General features: G+C 36.7%; 1 protein-coding gene and 1 long non-coding RNA gene across 7 annotated transcripts in view; one reads left to right on the forward strand and one right to left on the reverse strand.

The window, feature by feature from the left end:
- Positions 1-1155: 1155 nt before the first annotated feature.
- On the forward strand, positions 1156-22081 carry LOC143746713 (transcriptional-regulating factor 1). 6 transcript variants are annotated; one of them, XM_077238719.1, is made up of 15 exons: positions 1156-1389; positions 6017-7391; positions 7474-7520; positions 8220-8367; positions 8486-8686; positions 10050-10326; positions 10853-10907; positions 11773-11912; positions 12187-12290; positions 12363-12432; positions 12534-12622; positions 12719-12832; positions 13183-13284; positions 21253-21437; positions 21532-22081. In XM_077238719.1, exons 2-15 carry the CDS (start codon positions 6159-6161, stop codon positions 21821-21823), a joined length of 3057 nt encoding a protein of 1018 aa, XP_077094834.1. In that variant the 5' UTR covers positions 1156-1389; positions 6017-6158; the 3' UTR covers positions 21824-22081. The 6 variants fall into 6 exon arrangements, with proteins under 6 accessions (XP_077094834.1, XP_077094835.1, XP_077094833.1 ...); XM_077238720.1 differs by having other exon boundaries at positions 21256-21437; XM_077238718.1 differs by lacking the exon at positions 1156-1389 and adding an exon at positions 2802-3045.
- Positions 21163-22738, reverse strand: part of LOC143746742 (uncharacterized) — a 28214-nt gene continuing 26638 nt past the window's right edge. The window contains exon 2 of the long non-coding RNA XR_013206609.1: positions 21163-21449. This is a non-coding gene — a long non-coding RNA (uncharacterized LOC143746742). The remainder of the gene's footprint in view (positions 21450-22738) is intronic.

A 22738-nucleotide genomic window follows, 5' to 3' on the forward strand; every position in this document is an offset into this window, starting at 1 on the left:
CTTTTAAACACTCCAAATATACAACAAAATGCATTTAAGGGCTAAAAAAGTGGTTTTAGCATGATATGTGCCCTTTAAGGAGAATATGTTAATGTTCTTCTCCCCCTCGTGATCACTACCCATTTGCCTCATCTTTTGGTTTCCTGTCGGTTGGGTTTGGTGTTGGTATTCCACTCATGTTTAACAAGGCTTTGCTCAGGGTATAAGAAAGAAAGGTAACTGTTGATCTAGGAGAAAGGCTTTAACCCCGTCACTCCTGCACACCGGTGCGTAACCTCATACTACAATAAAGGCTTTTACGGCCTCTTCTGCACAACAGTGCATTATTTGTTTCAGTTTTCTATACAGTATGATGTTCCATTCTACTGTCTGTATATTTAAACATGTAGCCTAATAAATAACTTTACCTGCTTTAAAAGCTTTGAGAATCTTTCCTTTTATCACTGATTATGTTGAAAGCTAAAGTGATTACAACTTCCGTTATCTAAACTTTCAGGTTAAATCCTACGTTTTTGTATCAGAGCTGAGAAAGACATTTACCTTTAAAGAATAAGATGTTAAAGAATAACAACAACTTTAATGGAGTCAGATTAATTATATTGAAGTCAGTCAACTGCCTTTTGTTCAGATTATTGGTTAAAAATTGCAGCGTAAGCTTCCTGCCTTACGGTAATACAATCACAGCTTAGTGACATAAGGAACCAATGAATCGTTTTTTGAACTGGTTCATTGAAACAAACTGTCCAAAAGAACCAGTTTATGGAAATGAATCAGACTTTACATCACTAGAGTATACACAGGTAAGGAGCCAGATAAGGTGCACGGTAGGAAAAACAAGACCAGACAGTGGTGAACTGGAAGGTGACTGCCTGTAAAGGGGAGCTGTGATGAGTGGGTCCTAAACCATGACTGATTAGACTGATTGTGAATGATTGGGTGGAGAGGAGGGGAGAGATCTTGTGCTGAAGGTGTGTTCAAACTCTATTACAGTGGGATGAATTATTATTATTATTATTATTATTATTATTATTATGCTTTTGCTTAGAAAGAGAAAGTTAAATAAATACTTTTAAAAACTCTTATGTTAAAGTCTGGTGTGTGTGCCATATTGTGTCATAGTGAAAGTGTGTTTAAAGGATGTTGAAGCGGAAGTGCATTTTACAGCAGAGGGCACTACTGATGTTCACTGCAGATCTGTCCACCGAATTACAGCTTTACATATGGTAGATGTACGATCTTGAAAGCTGAACTGCTATTTGGAAACAAAAAAAAAGTTCTTGGAGCTGATGGCAATGCGTGTCTGTGTGTCATGTGATCCTGGATCCTTCGGCTGAAAATGACATATGAACTATTCAGAGCTTCATCATGTGTCCTTTCACTTTCTAAAAGGTAAGTACTTTGAGTTTTTTTAAAACTCAAACACTATAATTAATGATGCTCAAAATGGAAGCAGATTATGACACGGAGTGAAAATATATTCATATAAATTTCCTTTCAGTTCATAAAAATATAATTTAACAACCTTAGCCCATTCTGATGCAACACAGAGCATTCTTATCAGAGCAGTCTAAAGGAAGCAATAGATTATTTGTAGTTTTATTTTAGTTTACTATTACTTTATTTCCTACATTTAAACTTTTAATTTGCACTAAACTGCCTCAACTATTTAACTGCAGAAGGAAATAGGTTTCGGTTAACAGGTGCAACTTTATGATCAGATAAGATGATGATGAAAACCCCACTGCAGAACCAATTACAAATGTTTCATTATTAACAGCTAAAGTCAGTTTTTTTTTTATTAAATAGGGCCTATTTTGTGAAATCTTGTGGAAAAGGTATAAAAATGTTTAAATTCCTTTTAAAATAAAATATAAATGAAAAACATAGAAAAACAAGACAGAAAACACCCTAGAACTAAATGCACTTATAGTAGATCTGATCGGTGACCATGTTTGCATGCACATCATTTGCTCATAGTAATTGGGTTGATGCATTTACATGATGGGTGCATATGCATAATATGACCCGATTCTGATTAATATCTGAAAATTCTCATGCACGCAAACGCAGTCAGTGTCTGTTTAATTAACAGATTCCTATAACATACAACTAAAACTCACTTTTGCAATGTGGTGGGTGTATAACTACAGATTTTACAATCATATGCATTGTATATTGTTAGCTTACTCATTTGAGATGAAGATTAGTAAGACGGTGACGCAAGTATTCTGTTCACTGGACATCAACAGGCCAAAAAGCAAACATATGGAAATAGATGTATAAATCATATTCAGTTATACATGCATGATTTATTCAATTTGAAAGCACAAATAACTCTTAATTAAAGGAGACCATCAACTCATATCGAACCATTATTCACTATGAAACTGCTGATGGCAGCAAATCTCTGCCAGTTCACGTTCACCACAGGACACATTCACAGAAACGCTGACCTTTCTCAGTGTGTGAATGAAAAATTGTGGCTAAGCTGATACAAGAATAATGCAACCATAATTTACATTGACAACATTTACATTTGATTGGACTGAAAGATGCACATTGTAGGATTCCATGTACAACAACACTGTCATTGTAGACTTTGATTCTGACAGAATAGATTCTAATATAGCTTTCTAAGCACCATACCCTCGGAAAGCCTACTTTTTATCCTCCTCCATTTTACAGATGAAGCAATGAGACAAATAATAGCAGGTTGAGAAAATAGCTTGTGGTTATAACCCCGGAAGTCTCTAAGCTTAAAGAGAAAGATGACATTTCCTGAACTTCCTTGAACCCTCTCAGGCCTTTAGACATTTGCTGCAGCTATAAGAGGACACAAGCACAATTCCTTAGTCAGCAGTATGAACTGAACTTACTTCCCATTTTCTTTTGAGCTTTTGAGTTATCCAGGTTTTGTAATGCGTTGTGTCGACCTCGTCTATGTTTGTTATGATATGGTTTTGTATTTTATGGTATTCAGTGCATCTTGATGGGTCATTTTGATGTACTAAAAAAGTGCATTACGGACATAAAGAAACGAGTGAGGTAAGCATGATCACTTTTTAATCACAGAAATACATGCAGCAAGGACATCTTCTAAAGATGCCCAAACTGCTCAAGACTATTTTAAATGCAAATAACAAACTGGGGGAAAAAAATAAAAGAAGTGGGTAACACTATTTTACAGTGTCATTGTTACATATTTTACAAGCAGTTATAGTAATAACGGTAGCACTTTATTTTACACTCCTGTTACGACCGCATGTACATACTACACCTGTACGTACAATAACTGGGTTATAATTAGGTACTAACCCTGAACCTACCCCTAAACTTAACCCATGTAGTTACCTTATATAACCAGTACATCAAGTACACATACTGTAAAATAAAGTGTAACAGTAATAACTATAAATTATGCATAATTACATGCAATTTACCCCAAACCAAACCCTACAGTAAGTACATTTATTTACTTAATATTACTCAGTACTTAAACGTATAATTATAGTGTAACGAAGACACCTTAAAATAAAGTGCAAGCAAAATGTTTTTGATTTTAATTGTGACATTCTGTTTGCAGTCAATGAACAGATCAGTAATACAGTCAGTGCATAATGTCTTAGTAATACTTGCATGCATTGACCTCAGTGGGGTTGCGGATCGGTGTTGCAAACTTTGATTGCGTTATACTGCATGCTCTGATATGGTTAAAAGATCTCAACTCAGTCTAACATATGTTGAGCCAAATATTTGAGTTAAAGTTTCTAAAAATGGTTGTAATTGAAATGGTTTTAATAGTCGACTGTACTGTAGTGAGCACTAGGTGAGGTGGTTTTACCTCAAGAATAGATACAGTTTAGCTAGGCTATATAAAAATTTAACTTGAGATGTGACCGTTGAGACGCAACTCAAGTTACTCAGCTAATGTTGAGATTAACAGTCATAAAATATATATTATTTTGTCTTTTTTTTTTTTTTTGCTTGAGGCGCACAAGAGTTGATGCGATTTTAATTTTATGCAAATACACACATAATATGATGGTGTTAAATTTACAAGTATTTAATTCAATAAATAATAATGCAGAGGATAAAACTGAAAAGTGACCCATAATTTAAGGCTTAGAAACCTGTAACAATCGTCACCTTTGAACTACAATAATAATTTAATTCTTAAAAATAATAGATTTATATATATAAATTATTATATAATTTATATTATATAATAGATTAATTATATATATATATATATATATATATATATATATATATATATATATATATATAAATCTTCATGAATTCCAATAGTCCACCCGAACAGTTTGATGGAGAAAAACACATTTTTACACATATTACACCAATTGTTGCAACTACAACTATGTCTCAGTAAATGTGTGATGCACAACTACTGAATTCCAAAAACTGTTAATAATGTACAGGGTCATGCAATGAAGCTGAACATGTTAAACCAAGAAAAAAAAGCCTTCAATTGGTGCTAACTTAAAGACTGTTTAGTTTTTAAGTCTCTCTTCTTTTTTTTTTAAATAGACGAGGGTTGAGATGATGTTGTGCCTCAGTAGTGTCTTTTTTTGAGAAAGTACAGATCTTTCAGTTTTGTTTGTCTGTACACACACATTGTCACTTTTAAGTTTATTTCAAAAGGTCTAACAGTCGCCTTGTTCCACTCACTGGTCAAAGTCTGACGGCTTCACGCACTCAGAGTGAAGTGAAGATGGAAACTTTCAAAACCACAGTGCAGACTTGAGCCTTTTGACACTCAGATGATGTGTTAATCTGATTCAGAGAGTTGAACGAATGATCTGTTAGCACACTTTCTTTAAACACACTCGGCCTCTGTCAAACCACACATGGGTAAAAGTACATGCCTTTGTTATTCTGTACATTTGCAGACATTGTTTTTTAAGACAAACCTCAGATTTGTAATACTTTAGAGGTAGAAATATATATATATTTTTAATAAGTACATGTTTAAGCTAGTTTTGCCATGAGAGATTAAATTCACTGAATTTATGTAAAAATGTTTGTACATCAAAAATAATATATTTTTAGGACAGCAGCTTCTTTCAAAGAGCTCTTAGATACAGATCAAACTGTCGTCCTATATTCTGAGAAGACCATGTGACAGGAAGTGATAAGATGGTGTCTATACTTCATATTCTAGATGTAAGAGGAAGCCTCAGACTGAGTCATGGTGTGAATTTACTGTATCTGTTGTGGGTGGAAAAATAAGATATTATTAGTTTGCTTAAGACAGATTCCTGTCAGTATGAAAAATGAACAAATTAATCTGAGACACGATCTATACTTTAATATATGTTGTTCACAGTTTATTTCCATTTTATTTTTTTAAACACTTGTCAAAGTCGACATGAAATTAAAATTTGCACTACAGTAAAGTCTCCTCTGCTCACCAAGACTGCATTTATATAAAACATTTTTTTGATATTATTAAATAGTATTACATTATATTATATTATAATATTATAATAATAGTATAACAATATTATAATTTAAAATAACCTTTCAATTTGAATATGTTTTAAAATGTAATTTATGCCTGTGACAAACAATAATTTCCAGTCTTAAGTGTCACATGATCCTTCAGAAATCATTCTAATATGCCTATTTGCTGCTTAAGAAACATTTATTATCACCAATGCTGAAAACAGTTGTGCTGCTTCATATTTTTGTGGAAATCGTGTCCCCTCTTTGATGAATAGAAAATTTAAAATGACAGGATTTATTTGAAATAGAAACCTAAAAACATAATAAATGTATGTGTCACTTTTGATCAGTTTAATGCATCCTTCCAGAGTAAAAATAGAAATAAAAAAATATATTATGAACCGGAAACATTTGAATGCTAGTGGGTATAAAACAGGTTCTGATCTTATTGTGCACAATTAACTGGTGCAGGTCTTTTCTACAAGACAAAAATGTTTGTGTTTGTAAACTTTCAGAAAAATATAAGATCTTGCTCTGTCTTGTTTTACAGGAAAACGCTATTTTTGAAAACCGCTGACGGAATAACCAATGATGGAAAAGTTTCATAGTGACACTCAAACCTCCATGTAATTTACATCCCCCTCAAACCATTAGTTTAACAGTACAGAAGTGCCACTTTAATCTTTCTAAAGATGACAGAAAACCTGTACGAGACGAATCAGTTCAACAACCACACCAACAGGACCTATTTGTTCCAGCACAGCCCAAGTGCGATGGGAGTAACTCACTATGGTGTACCTAACGTAAGCTTGATCCAATCATCTCCAATGTCTCCGCTACTCAACCACGATCAACTAACATCTCCTGGCACTCCAGCACATGAACTTTCTCCAATGCTTGACATGCCAAACAGTGCCGGGAACTGGGAATATAATCAATTTGGAAGGTCATCATGGGGATCTTCTCATGAAGAAGTAGCAGAGACTAATCGAATCTACCCGTTTAACATCACACCTCAGAACAACTCATCACTGACTTGCAAAGACAACGGCAGTGCTTCTCATCCTCAAAGGTTGGACTCATTCTCGCAGGCCTTCCCTACAAAAAATATTCACCCTCTCTTTGGTGATAGTAACAGAACAGATGATAAGCACACAGAAAACCAAATTTCAGGGGGTTTGCACTTACCTCAAAGTCTTCCAGAAGGATCCGACAGGCAATCCTTGGAGTCTCCCATTTTTAACACGATGGTCATTCAAGGCCAAACGCAAATGATATGTGAACAGTCTGGCTTCCATCTGTCAGAGAGCCAACATTCACTGCATGGCCTTTACCAAAACCACCAGCAGTTTCACTATGGATACCAGCAACACAAACAGAAAGTGAACAACATTGAGCAGGTAAACAGGAGTCTCCATAAGCCACAAAGCCCTTGGCATCATCAGCATGGTTATCAAAACCACCCAATGTCATATCCAATGGCCTTGAATCAACAACAAAGAGGGATATTTGCACATAAAACTCACAATGACTCTCTAGAGAGCCATGAGCCTGCTCAATCACCAACCTACTGCCACCGTCAAGACTTTAAAGTCCCAGAGCAGCAGATCTTCCATTACCAGGACCAACAGCATCTTCGTTCACTTTCCCAACCTGGCAATCCTTACCTCACCCTTCAGTCCCAAGATCAATCAATCCCTGTAAAGCAAAACAACATGTTTAGTGATCACTCCGCACCCAGCACACCTGTGTTTTCAAGCCCCAAAGAAGATCAATCTGGTTTCAACTTCCCTCAAAGAAGTGAAGATCTTTGCAGTCCTCTTTATCAGAGCAAGAGTTCAGGGGTCTGTAAAGCTCTTCCACAGGCGACTATGAGAGGAGATATTTTTCATCATCTCACTGCACATGCGACTCAGTGGTCACAGGTACTGTATTTTTTATTTTAATACTTCATTAGCATCTCTAAATTTTTATTTACGTTAAAGGTTTCTCAAAAATGTCTTGCAGGCATCTTCACCAGATATTCAAGATGAGGCTATTTCACCTCATTTCAGGTTTGACTCTAACCTTAACCCTACTTATCAATTTAGTCAACTCAAAATGATTTTTGTAGTGCTTTTCACAATACCCATCATTTCAAAGCAGCTTTACAGAAAATCATGTTTTGTTATGTTTATCATATCTTAATATATCTTCATGCAGCATATTTGCATTTAGTAGATTAGAGCTGGACGATAATATAGTTTACATTTTGTAATATTATAAACAATCAAGCAGTGAAGATTTGCTATAGAATATACCGCATAATGTGAGTCTGGGTAAGGTTGGGGTAAAATAATTTATAACAATTTGGTGTAGTGACAAGCCTAATTATTATTTGGTGATGTTTATCAGTGACACAGTTAAGTGATGCATATATATAAATAAAAAAAAAAATCTGATAATATCGCCCACCCCGAAGCAGTTTAAAGCAGTCATGGCATAATACTTACACAATACATTGTACATAATATCTTTAGCCCTTAAGTGTGCAAGCCAAAGGCAACTGTGGCAAGGAACAAAACTCACATTATGTATATATATGTATATATTATACAGTAGTCAACATTTGAAGTGGACCAAAACCTTTCAAAGTTATACACGAATTTTAAACAATACCCGTTATTGTCTTAGGAAAACTTTGATGAACTTTTTTGATCCACTTCAAATGTTGATTACTGTATAATATAGTATGTGGATTTGGATTTCTGTAGAGCAGAACCTGGGTTGTCGAGAGAGGAGGGATCTCATACAAAGATGAGATGCACCGTATGTCAGAGGGAGTTCAAAAGTCTTCCGGCACTGAATGGCCACATGCGCTCACATGGAGGACTGCGAACACACCCCACATCCCTCAAAATGGTACGAACCACACTCATTTTGATCATCTATGGGGTTGTTTGTGTAAAAGATGTAGAGTTTTGCATGAAATACGGCATGCTGATTTGCCCCATTGATTCAAGTTTCTTTCTTTTAACAGAGAGACGGGCACATTCATCTGTCTACTGAGGTTGCTCAAACCAACCCCATCATCTTACCGGTGTCAGTCCCCGTCAAGGATTACCAGACCCCTACCAAACTTATGCTCAACCTTCTGTGTCACCAGAAAGATGATCAAAGTGGTTTAATTAAGTGTGGTGAACAGTCACCCCTTGTGTCTGTACAAAACCACCCTTCCTGTGTGAGTTTCTGGCATTAAGACAGTTATTTTTAGCCGCTGTTTAGAAAAATAAAAGCTTTAACATTGAGATCTTGAACATCACTTCAGCTTTCTGAGAATAAGACTGACGATGCTCAAAATTAGAAATAGAAAAAACATGCTTCAAATATTTAGCCTTCTGCCACCAGATTTGCATTATCATGGGGTAAATTTATGGCCGTGATGTAAACTAAAGGCTATTTCAAGAAACATTTCACCCAATCTCATGGCATAAAGACTATTTGATGTTTTGGCAAATTGGAGGCTAAACTTTATAAATTTGTACAATCTCATCTGTTATTTTTTAAAGGATCTGCATACACCCCACTGATTTATGTTTAGGGTTGGACCTTTAATCTTTTTCTTTTTTTTGATCGTTAAAATTTATACGAAATCACCAGCTTGTAAAATAGTTACATTTTCTTGTGAGATTGGGTTGGCTATTTAAAGTCGGCATGAAACTTCATAACGACATTATGAAATTATTATCTCTCCTTCTCTATTGTGACATACTGTATATTCGGGTGAAACGTCTCTGACAAAAAAAAAAGAAGGGCGGGACTTAATTTTATCTGTTGGGAATTGATTGGATGGTTGAATCATTGTTTGCTGTGATCTCATGTGAGTGACAGGTTGCGTTTTGATTAAAGATTACAAGGGTACATACATGTTAAAATAATAATGATAAATCATTAATTAATAAACACTACAATACTGCATACAAAAAAAAATAACTGCCCCTACATCCAATTCAACTGAGTAAAAAGGACAATCTGTGTTTCCCCATTTTTTCAATCACATTATTTGTGATCTACAAAAATTTCTCTTCTAAACTTGACTTTTTTGCTTTTAGTTAATGCTATTTTCTAAAATGTGCAATGTACTAGAATAAATAATGTGGGACAAATGTAAACCAATAAAGTACTTGAAAAGGATTTTTGAAATAATTGAAAGTGTAGTTCCAGTATGCTTTCCAAGAAACAATGTTGTCAATTAGAATAATTACACATTACATTGTGGGGAAGAGTAGAGCTTTTGCTTAGGCTGAAGACTGGTACATACATAATATGTTTTTACAGCTTTATTTAAAGAGTAGACTCAACATTTAGCATGCTAATACTGTATGTTCTATTGTTTGCTAACAGTTCACTAGCTATTTAGTATAATTCAGTGATAAGACAAAAAATATTTCTATAATTGAATAAATTCAATCCTGTCATGAAACCATGTAAAATCACTTTAAAACTACTTCATTTGGTTACTTTAAAACTACTCAATGTTTTTCATAGCTTCAACATTATCAAATGAAGTTATGTAATCTCTGATTTCTCATTACGCATTCTAGAAAAAAAGATCCGTCTCGGATGAAGAATGTGCACCAAAGCAGGTAAAAAAGAGATACCGCCACTGTCTGGTTCCATTGATGATTCCTCCGCCCAGTGCCGGTCAGGAGTCCCGAGGCGCTGTGCTCTTCCGCAGTCAGCTGAGGACAGCAAGCAGCATGGGGGACGACATGCCGTACACTCCTCCACCAATGCTTAGCCCTGTACGCCCGGGCTCAGGCCTCTTCAGTGCCGTCAGCGGAAGAGGAAAGAGCAGTGGGGTCGAGTCTTCTGCAGACGGTAGGGAAGATTATTACATCTCTCGATTTTATGACAATAAAAAAGATTAAAGAGTTATTTTTACTGGCCTGTTCACACCAAGGACAATAACTATGACAATAAAGATATAATTCTAATAAACAGAGCAATTTTAATAGTGTCCTCCGTAAGGAGGACACTATTAAAATTGCTCTGTTTATTAGAATTATATATTTATTGTCATAGTTATTGTCCTTTAGGGTGCTCGGGCCCTAAAAATCATCCTACAAATGTAAAACTATAGCAGAGTCCACACCTCAACTAACAAAAATGGCACGATGTCTTTGGAATAATTTTCAGAACTATTATTTGTTGAACTACAGCTACTACTACAGCTGATGAAATGATTAAAACATTGACAACCAATCAGAATCTATCCTGCTTTCGTTTTAGTTATCATCCTTGGTGTGGACAGGCCTTTATTTTATATGCATGGTGAATGCTTGTTACAGTAGCTGTATTTTCATCATTATAATATGCATTATCCATCTTTATCTATAACTAACAGTTGTTAAGGATGACTGTGGTGAGACTTCAGGGGAAAAAGCAATTAATGTAACGCCGTAAGTAGTTGTTTTTACGTAAAGATAATATGGGTGTAAATTCAATGCCACTAATGGCGACAAATGAAATATTTTATCTGTGAAAAGCTGCTGCCATGATGCTTGTTGTTGTGGGTGGTTGCCAGGGCGTTGATAAACGATTGCTATGGTGTTGCTACTGTAGGTAGTTTTTTTTACTGGCCCAACTAATGAATAGTTCATCCTCAAGTATCAGTGGTATTCTGTTCTTTATGATATGATGGGCACATGGTGATGGAAAAGTATGAAATGAAAGAAAAAATTATATGTCAGTGCTTTTGTGTTCACACAAACTTTGCATATGTTCGCAAAAAAAAAAAAAAAAAAAAAAAGGAAGGAAAAAAAAAGGAACAAAAGGGCGAATGCATAAGCACTGAAATAGCTTTTCCCTCCCATTTCATATTTTATTCCATCAGGTCTGCCAGATGGGGAAAAAAGCTTATTCACTTAGAAAAGTAATATCCCACCTCCTCAAGTTGCATGATTTAAGGCAGGGGTGTCAGTTCCTGGAGGGCCACAGCCCTGCAGAGTTTAGTTCCAACCAGCTCCAACACACATACCTGTAGTTTTTAAATAAGCCTAAAGGACTTGATTAGCTGGATCAGGTGTGTTTAATTAGAGTTGAAGCTAAACTCTGCAGGGCAGTGGCCCTCCAGGAACTGAGTTTGACACCCCTGATTTAAGGTATACCATAATAAGATTGAAAACATTAGACACTTCACCTTTAAGCTCAACAATGTGTAACTACAAATTATTTTATGGTAAACTGCTTGCTTTATTTATTACATTTAAATAATGTCAGATTAAAATAACCAGTAAATAAACAGTTCTTACATGTTCTCTACAGTCACATTAATGTTGGCAAAGAATTTCAAGCAAAGATCCCAAACATTAAGAGTAAACCCCTCACAGAGGAAGATACCCATAATGCTGTTCTTCTGTGGTTGCCCACCAAAGACCTGGATACTCCTGATAACGAGCAGAAAGGTAACTAAAAATACAAATTTGTGCTAAACAGTCACTTTTGTGCTTAAATGCAGCAACTACAGTGATTTTACAAAACAGAGCGGGCATTCTTATGAACAATGCAAAGCAGAACATACAATTCACAAAGTAATAAAGTTAACTAGGCTAAGAATGTTACACAAAATAGAAACTAGATTAATACGATGTGCATGTAATTTTTATCCATTTTAAAAGGTTAGGAAAACGGTCCAAAAATCTGACTACCATTGATTTCTCCCCCCCCCCCCCCTTTTAGTGGAAAATCTTCTTAAAATGGCTTGCTCTAGTGTACTACCTGGTGGCGGAGCAAATACAGAATATGTCCTTCACTGTCTTTTTGAGTGCAGAGGAGATATTATGGTAATTATATTTCTTATAATCGCTGACATTAAAACTTGTCTAAAAAGCCTTAAAATAACTATTATGTTCCAGAACACCCTGGAAAAGCTTCTCTTGTCAACGTTAAACACATCCAGCCTCAAAACAGACTATCATTACGCAGGTGCGTGACTCAGGAAGTATATTAAGATTATTAATTAAGTAAAGGGACTTAAAATACTAAATGCATCACATTGCAGTAATTCTTCTATTATCATGAACTAGGATCAGACAGGTGGACACTTCAGGAGAAACGGCAGCTAAACAAAGCACTTTTAAATCATCACAAAGACTTCTATCTCGTCCAGAAAATGGTAGTTGCAGTCATGCAATAAATAAACTTGTGTTTTCTGTAAATACATTATCATTAATTTGATTTGGTGACTGTAAGAATGTTTTTATTTATTTAGGTCAAGACAAAGTCAGTGTCTCAATGTGTCGAGTACTATTACACATGGAAAAAACGTTTGCGTCTGGGTACGAGAATCAGTACAGCTCTGGCTACTCCAGTTCAATACCAGCGGGTGAGTTACAGCGTGGTTTCCTAGTAATACTTAGATTCAGTGTTTAAAAACTTAAGATTAACTTATAGAAAACAATTTAAAAGTGCAGACGCTTTGATATGTTATCTTATTCAAAGACGTTAAGACATTTTTAAGTGTATACATATTTTCTGTAGTCAAATTATTACATTCAGAGTGTTAAAAGACTTATATGTGAAATGCTACTACAGTCATTCGCTTACATCAAACTGACTGTTAATTTGATTTGAAATTGAATGTTATAATTATATGTTATAATATAGTATAATTGAAATTGAATGTTATAATATAGTAATAAATATTTTTAATGCATAGCCTATATATTTCATTAGGGAGACTGGGCGATAAACAACACTGCACAACCGAACAAAGAATCCAACAGCAAAATATCAGAAAACTCCAGCGCTGTGTTTGTCTGTGAAGTCTCAAACTCGGTGAGTATTTATACAGAAACCTCTAGGTGCTTTCTCCACTTCCTGTCATCTACCTCACACCTTTCTCTAAAACATGCTGTATTCTGCCTCTGCATTCTGTGACATCTCATGCATTCACTCATCTATATCTCCTGTGTATTAATCTAAGTCGTGTTATTGTGTAGCAATCACCTAGCAGCTAGGGATGTCAATTTACATAAATTCGTTGTTTAAATTAACGATCAAGTAAGCGATTATTCAATACCCTTAACCTCTTAAATACGAAGCAGGGGCACAACTAAGTTATGTTACTTAACCACTTGCTCATCTAGCACCAAATATGTGTCGTTTTAAAGCTTAGAAGCTTGGCTTTACAGTGAATATAGGGAATATGTGCTTTAAATTTGCTAACATATTAGAAGTACTCTATTTTCATAGCATGGAAAAAAAAACTGAGTTACATGAAAATGTGATATGTAAAATAATAGAGCCTACATAACAGACTTGTCATTAGTCTTTGAAAAGGTCTCAACTAGCAGAATGCAAGAAGAAGAGACTTTATTATAACTTTATTATTTGTATGAAAAAGCGTCATCGACGCAATTGCAAATAGTACACGAGCGCCACATTTTGGTTTGTAACTTCGCACAACATTAGTAACCCTTAGTAGATAGCATATCTTTATTTAGAGGTGGTGTCAAACAAGCCCAGACACAACATAAGACAATGTGTTGATCACGGAGTGACATGACGTGCTGCTTGGCTAAAGCTATAGGACTTCCGGGATCCGATCACATCGCGATCATGACTCAGTGTTTTCCAACATCATTTGAAAGTTCAACCAACTAGGGAGGATGTGTACAGACCAATCGGACAATGTTTTACAGCTGGAGCTTGCTTGGATTGGTTTGATTTACCATGAATAGGAGTGCACAGCTGAAACAGCGCTGGAAGATACAGTAATCACTCATAAACCAAGTAGTTTTTACGTTCAGTAAAATCACTTGTTTGGATGGTATTTTGGACCCTTGGATAATTGTTTTGAAATAAATGACTAGCCTACCTAATCCATTGCATGGCTTGAAGGCGTTAATACACTTGCGTGTGTTTTAATCAGCTCCCTAGTTCAGTAGTCAGGGCACTGACCAGGGTGTCTGCCATTTTACGAGTTGTCTCAATCGCAAAATCCTACCAGTGCAAGTCCCTAACAAGTCCCACAATGCACTGTGAATACCAGGGTGCTTCAATCCTCACTATGTTCCCTTAATGGAAGTTTTAAAAAGCAAAAAAACAAATCAGGTGAGCCAACTCAAACATGACATACGATAGAGGTCATTTTTAAAAATACAAACTATTATTTAATTATATTTTACAGTAGCTAATTTTTTTTTTTTTATTTACATATGTAACAAGCAAAGCATTCATCATAATGTACTTTAAATAACTAAAAAATTATGTCAGAAAGATAGCAGTTCTGCTGTTGTTCATAAATACCAGCCTGTTAACAGAGAGGCTGGAGAGGATTCAAGGGCAGGAGTTATTTTGAAACAAGACCCCACATTTAGATCAAGCAACAACATTGCTGGTATTTCATAAAATTGAGATACACAAGCAAAGTGTTAACGCAAGCAAGTAACTCAATAGAAGATAAGCGAAGGGAATTGTCATTTTAAATATAGGCAATAAAAACAGCCAATGTATCACGAATCACAATCCAAAATAGAGCAATTCCAATAGCGTCCTCTCACCATCGGTGCTCGGGCCCTAATAACTTGAGCGTTTCCACTAGGGATGGCCCGATACCATTTTTTTTCAAACCGATACGAGTACGAGTATTTACATTTGTGTACTTGCCGATATCGAGTACCGATACCGATATTTCTACCGCAAAAGTAACTATAGGCTCCCAGAAAAGAAGACAGAAGACTATTTTAGAACACAGGTTAGAAGACTGTTTTTATTTTCTTCTCTGCTTGTTTTAACAAGTCTAAAAATAAATAATAATGAGTAAAATAATAAATGTATTAACACACAAACCACTGTTAATTTAACATAAAAGCAAGCAGTTACTGCGTGCATGGTCTGACATGACTGAATGCGCCCAAAGTGCGCTCCCTTAATAGTCTAATTCCTAAAAAGCTGACAGTTCATCGCAATCTCACACATCTGTTATTATCAATGAAGCTGACTGCACAATGAATCTTTCATAATATCCACACTTTGTTTGTTATAATTAGAGGATTTGCCAGCATACAGAATTCAGCACTGAACAAAAAAGTTTTGAGCAGTGAGGGGAGTCTATCTTAAATGCTTCTGATTAGCCATTGCGTTCAAGAAATCAACACACATGTCTGTGATTGGCTACATCGCTCAATGCTGCAAACATGTTATGAATAGAAACTCTGGCCTGTAAATCGTTTCTATTTTGTTTTAGTTGTTCTTCTTGCTTTTCTGCAACAGATGAATGAAAATCTATTAGTTTTAATATGTTGTATTCATAGATATTTCTAGTTTGCGGGAGTCCCGCGAATCGTTTTATTCTCCCGGAACCCGCACACACAGAGTGAGTGCATTACCGCCCGCGCTCGCGCTCGGCCATCAGATCTAGTGCCGCGCCGCACCCTTTTGCGTTGGGAGTGCACGTCCCTATGCCTCAGTTCACCTCGACAAAGCACTCGCGGCGGCCAGTTTCGTTTCGCAAAATGTACGTGGTATCGGGGCGTGGTATCGGCGAATTTTTATGAGTACGAGTATATGAGGACAGTATCGACCCGATCCCCGATGCCAGTATCGGTATCGGGCCATCCCTAGTTTCCACTATTAACAGAGTAAATACAGAACATAGCTGAGTATTGGACCTAGTCAAAACCACCTCACTCTCAAGGTGTGTGTCTAGGTTCATCGCAGACAAACAATAGCAGATTAGTTGTGGTGCAAATCTTGAGGTTGTAAAATCTAGCAAAAGTGTTGGTGAGAAGACCAACCTGCCGCTAGACGGATGTCCTGAATTGACATCCCTTTAGCCAAAGCCCATGAAGAAGCCACACTCCTAGTAGAATGAGCGCAAACTCTAAAAGGAAAGATCTCATTCTCAGAAGCATATGCCAGTGCTATCGTTTCCACAATCCTATTAAATCCAATTGAAACTTTCACCCTCCAAAACGGACAAACAACTGTTTTGACAGCCTAAATTGCTAAAACTCTGTCCACATAAGTGCGCAAAGCGTGAAAGGGCATAAGGGGCATGGCGCAGGCACAGTCCCCCGAGGAGCAAATGCTAGAGGCATTATAACTTGTGCCCTAAATGACATGGAAAGCACCATGGGTACATAGCCATTTCTGGGTGTCAGTCTGACTATACAAGCATCCTTCTCAAATTCCACACAAGCTGTGCTGTAGATAAAGCATGTAAGTCACCCACTATCTTTCCACACGCTAGAGCGAGTAAAAATTTGACCAAATTGTTCTTCCCCACTGAACGACAATCAATGGGCAGATGAAAGCAGAAATAGCAGTTAAAGTGGATGGCATGCACCCGCTATCCAAAAAGTCCTGTAGAAATCCTGAGTCTTCATTTCTATATTTACACCATGAGGCTAAGTTCATCTATTTCAGGGCATAAAGGTGCCTGGTCGAGGGGGCTCTCGCTTCCGTGTTAGTATCCAGCACGGGTTGCAGCACATTCAACATCTGCCTCTCGCGCTGACCTGCACTGACCTGCCAGTTCCACAACTCTGGTCTGGGATGTCATACAGTGCCAATCGCTTGAGATAACAGGTCCCTTCAAAATGGATTTGGCCACGGGGGAGCTGTCTCCGTTCTCCTTGGACCATGCCACTTCTGGACAGCATGTCCGCGCCACAATTCAGATGGCTTTAGACATAAACTGCTCGCATCGAAATGAGATTCCTGTCAGCCCACAAAAGGAGATTCTCTGCCAGCCTTTGCAGTGGGTGACAGCGAAAACCCTCTTGGTGATTGATGTAAGACACCACCGTCGTGTTGTCCAGTCAAATAATGACATGACAGACCCTCACAAACTGTGAGCCGTAAGTTGGCCTGCCGTCGCAGAGGGCTCCCCAGCCCGTCAGTGATTTGTCTGTTTTGTCACAACTACCCTCCTGTCCACTATGACCATTGAAACCCTTTGTCCGTACATGGTCCTGTTGCAACAAGGGGTTAGCGTGCTCATAGAGCCGCAAGTCACCAAGATGCGCATCTGGCCACTTTGCCAGGCAGTGCGTAGCACACGAACTTTCAACCAGAGCTGAAGTAGTTTCAAATGCAGGAGTACAAGCTAGCACACAACTCCATCAGTCCCAGCAACCTCTGAAAGCACTTCAGAGAAACCAATTTTTTCTGGTCTGAATGGTGCGAGAGAGTTGAGCAAAGAACGTACACGCTCGAGACAGGTGCGCTCGCATCAAACTCGAATTTAGGTTCATGTCCAAGAACTTGATGCCCTGTGATGAATGGAGAATGCTCTTTAGCATATTGATAGACAGCCCTAGGCACTGCAAGTGATCTAGAAGCTGATGTTTGTGGCTTTCCATCACATCTTGAGACTGGGCTATGATAAGACAATCGTTTAAATAGTTTAGAATGAGCTTTCCACTCAACTTGAGAGGAGAAAGAGCAGCAATCACACACTTTGTAAATGCCCTCAAAACCAAAGCCAGCCCGAAGGGGAGGACTTTGAGATTCGCATTTGAGGGCACTGCGTATGAGCAGCCATATTCTGGGTTAATATGTGCAGAAGTTTTCTGCCCAATACTTAGAAACTCTGTTTTTTCAGAATTAAGTAGTAGGAATTTACTAGTCATTCAAATTTTTATATCAGCTATGCATTCTGTTAATTTTGTGAATTGTTGCGTTTCGTCGGTGCGCGAATAAATATAGAGCTGATTATCATCAGCATAACAGTGAAAACTAATTCCATGCTTCCTAATGATATATCCCAAGGGTAGCATGTACAGGGTGAACAGCAACGGTCCTAGTACTGAGACTTGTGGTACTCCATACTGAACTTTTGATCGATATGACATCTCTTCATTTACTGCTACAAACTGATAACGGTCAGATAAGTATGATTTAAACCATGCTAATGCAATTCCACTAATGCCAACATAATTTTCGAGTCTTTAAAGAATGTTGTGGTCGATGGTATCAAATGCAGCACTAAGATCCAATAACACTAATAGATAGATACAATCACGATCGGATGATAAGAGCAAATCAGTTCTGAATCCTGACTGGAAAACCTCACAGATACCATTTCTTTCTAAAAAGGAAAATAGTTTTGAGGATACTGCCTTTTCTATTAATTTTGACAGAAAATGTAGATTTGTGATCGGCCTGTAATTGACTAATTCTCTAGGATCAAGTTGTGTTTTTTTAATAGGTCTAATAATAGCCAGCTTAAAAGTTTTTGGTACATATCCTAGTGACAAAGATGAATTAATGATATTTTTGAAGAGGATCTATGACCTCTGGAAGAATCACTTTCAATAGCTTAGTCGGTATCAGACAATTCTTCCTCTCCTATAGCAATGAATGAATTACATTTTTCCTCAGGGAGACTACAATGCACTGCCTGGTGCGATACTGTAGTAGATGGTTGCATAGTTATCATTTTCTCTCTAATATTATCAATCTTGTAAGTAAAGTTCATAAAGCCATTACTGCTGTGCTGTTTGTAAGCGTCCGGTGTTGGAGCTTTATTTTTCGTTAATTTAGCCACCATTTCGAATAAATACCTAGGGATGTGTTTGTTTTCCTCTAAAAGTGTTGAAAAATAGGCAGATCTAGCAGTTTTTAAGGCCTTTCTGTACGTATCTGTTTCGTGCTCTTTCTTTCCACGAAATGCGAAAAACTTTTTATTTTGTTTTCTTTCAGCTACGCTCCGTTTTTCTGGCTGCTCTCTTTACGGCCCGATTGTGCTCATTGTATTTCCTTTAATCTTCTTTAAGCGCAATGGAGCAACTGTGTCTAAAGTGCTGGAAAAGAGAGAGAGTCAATCATTTCTGTTGCAACAGAACTATTCTAAGCTATCCAGGATGCTGACGAAATAAAACTGATCAGGAAGATTATTTATAAAGCAATCTTTAGTGGCAGAAGTGATAGTTCTACCATATTTATAACAGAGTCGGCTTTGCAACCTTGGCTAAATTAAGTATACATGAGATTAAATAATGATCTGCGATGTCATCACTCTGCTGCAGAATTTCAACGGCATCAACATTGATTCAATGTGATAATATTAGATCTATAGTATGATTACGGCAATGAGTAGGTCCTGACACGTGTTGTATAACTTCAATAGAGTTCAGAATGTCTTTAAATGCCAATCCCAATGCGTCTTTTTCATTATCTACATGGATATTAAAATCACCAACAATTAGGACTTGATCTGCAGCCAGTACTAACTCTGATAGAAAATCAGCAAATTCTTTGATAAAATCTATATGATGCCCTGGTGGCCTGTATACAGTAGCCAGCACAAATGTCAAACGGGATTTATCACTAAAGCTAGATAACGTTACAGAAAGCACCATCACTTCAAAAGAATTATGTGATGCGATCTGGGAAAACCCATCAAATGGTGAAATTTTACCTATTACCGTTTTAAACCTGGTTTCAATACCTTTCCAAATCTGTTTTTATTTCTTTCATCATTTGTCGGTAACAAAAGTCATGGTTATCTGAAGTTAGCTGATTAATTAACTGTCGAGTCCTGCTAGCGGGACGACTGGCGCTCTTTTTTTTGTTGCCTTTTTTTCATATCACATATTTTAGTAGTCATCATAGATTAGGTATCATTCGAAAGCTTACAAACTCAAAATTCATGTCGGGGAGCTCGATGGGTCTAGCACACACACACATGATTCCTTTCCTGCCAGAAAACACATCAATAGCGAGAAGAATTCGATGCTTGCTTCGTGAAAGAGGAAGAGAAAGATTCTGAGGCAATGGCACTGAGCTATATAGTGAATGGCTCCATCTATAGCTTGCACTCTCAGCCACCACTGGCCAGTAATTTTTTACTGTCGTGATGCAATCAGGTTTCAGTATTCAAGGTAGGAACATCAAAGAGAAATATGTTCAAAACACCCAGGACACTTTAGCAACACCCTGGAAAACACAATTCGGGTTGATTGGGACACTTTTTCCCAGTCATCTCAATGGCAAAATGTGTCCCAATCAACTTGAATTCACCCCTAAATCTTGTTCAGTGATATACAATTCCCTTTTTTATAATGTTCAATCTGTTGCATTACATAAAATGTAATTTTGTGTTATATATAGTATAGCATATTCTGTTCAATACAGCAACAAATGTTGCTGTATTGAAGGTAATAATATTTAAGACAATTCTTTGCTAACTATAAGTTGATTTTAGTTTTAGGATTTGCTTAAAAAAAATCCCCATAAGATGATTAGATATTGAATATTATTCAATCGAAAATTACATGCTGTCATTATTTACTCACCTTTATGTAGTTCCAAACCACAATTTTACGCAATTACGTGTCTGAATATGCAATTACGTTTCTGAAAACTTTACATACAGTTTACACAGGCATATTCTTTTAAAGTATATTGTCTGTAACAAGTATACTTTTTAAAAGTATGCTGAAGTGCACTTTTTCACAATGGGTCTTTTCCATACAACTTCTGTCAAGCTGCAAAAACACTATAAAAGCACCATATGTAAGTACTCCATACAACATATAATCTTTCCCTCTGAAGAGTCTTATTTCAGAATAGTTTACTGAGAGTTAAAACCGAATAAAAATTAAGTTACTCAGACAAAGCTATTGTATGATTTGGTATATAGTGCTTGAGTTGCATGTTTTTTTTTGGCATTGTCCATTTGCAACTTATTACAGCTGTTTTAAAAAAAAAACGTATAATGTTGTTCTAAGGAAACATGGGGTTGGAACAAGTAAACATTTGTTTCTGGGTAAACTATTACCATTTTTCTCCCAGCAGACAAATGGAGAAACATGGAACCAGAACAATCTCCGGCTGCTCTGTAGCTCCCCAGCCGAGAACAGAACGTCCACGTTGACCCAGTCTTTGGGTTCGGCTTCTGTGCGAAGTTCTCCCTCCAACAGCACCACCAGCGGAGATACTGATTCAGCCCTAGTCTTTCCCTGCAGTGAGTGTGGAAAGTAAGCTGCGTCCTGAGTCAAAAACAGAAACATCTTCATACAGTTATGAATCACAGTGGTTGCAGTTTGATTCACGATATATCTCTTTTCATAGGGTGTTTTTGAAGGTGAAAAGTCGAAATGCCCACATGAAGACACACCGGCAGCAGGAGGACACACAGTTGTGGCAGTTTCCCAGGGTTTCTGAGCCAGATCATGTGATTGTGACCCGTGGTTGCCACGTTACACCACTAAAACAAGCCAGAAGCCTTCATTCTTTACAATATGACAGAAGCACAGAGGTGAAAACATCCTTAAATGACATGTGTAGTGAGTCAGTGCAGGAAATAGATCACCCTCTGAAGACGCTTCCTGTCCACAGTCCACTGGACTATATTCCAAGTTAGTAGCTTAAGTTTAGCTAACTGAATAAGGACATTCTTTTTAGACAATAAAACAGACTACTTTATGTAAATGGTAAAACTATATATGTATATTAAAACTAATAAGGCTATGGCATATCTTTGCTTTTATTTTAGTGTAAAAACTAATGAAATGTGCTACTTTTATCTGCTTGTATTTTGTTTAACTTTTTTTATTTGTAATTAACCACAAGTTGATTATTAAACACTCACATTCACAACACATGGATGTGTTGTGCAATATTTGCATTGCATATTTTTCCAATGTAAACTACTTAAGTTTAGCTTGTTGATCGATGGGTAGTTTTATCCAACTTCTCACCAATACTTTTTAAAAATTGTAGTTCTTCTATATTTCAAGCAAAAATATATTAAACATGGTTGTCATATGACCTCATGGCACCTTTTTAATATGCACAATACACGAGCTGCATGTTGAATTACTAGGCCTATGCTATTCTGAACACAGACTTTGTCAGTTTTTAATCTATGACAAACCACAAATTGTTTTGTAAAAAAAACAATTTGTAGCATATTAAATATAATATATGGTGTAACTGTATGTCCCGCATATACAATAATTATGTTACTGCAGACTGAAAATATGGGCTTTTGATACAGCAACACACACTCTAGTTCAAGGATTTTCCCCAGGGGACTGCAAGGAAAGTACTAGGGGGTCTGTGGAAATGAAGAGAGAAAAAAACTAATTAAAAAAATTAAATTAAAAAAAACAAATAATAATAATAATAATAAATAATATATATATATATATATATATATATATATACACTCACCTAAAGGATTATTAGGAACACCTGTTCAATTTCTCATTAATGCAATTATCTACTCAACCAATCACATGGCAGTTGCTTAAATGCATTTAGGGTCGTGGTCCTG

This window comes from Siphateles boraxobius, unplaced genomic scaffold (assembly GCF_051911475.1).
Source record: "Siphateles boraxobius isolate OS27281-9 unplaced genomic scaffold, OSU_SipBor_1 22, whole genome shotgun sequence".
NCBI lineage: Eukaryota > Metazoa > Chordata > Actinopteri > Cypriniformes > Leuciscidae > Siphateles > Siphateles boraxobius.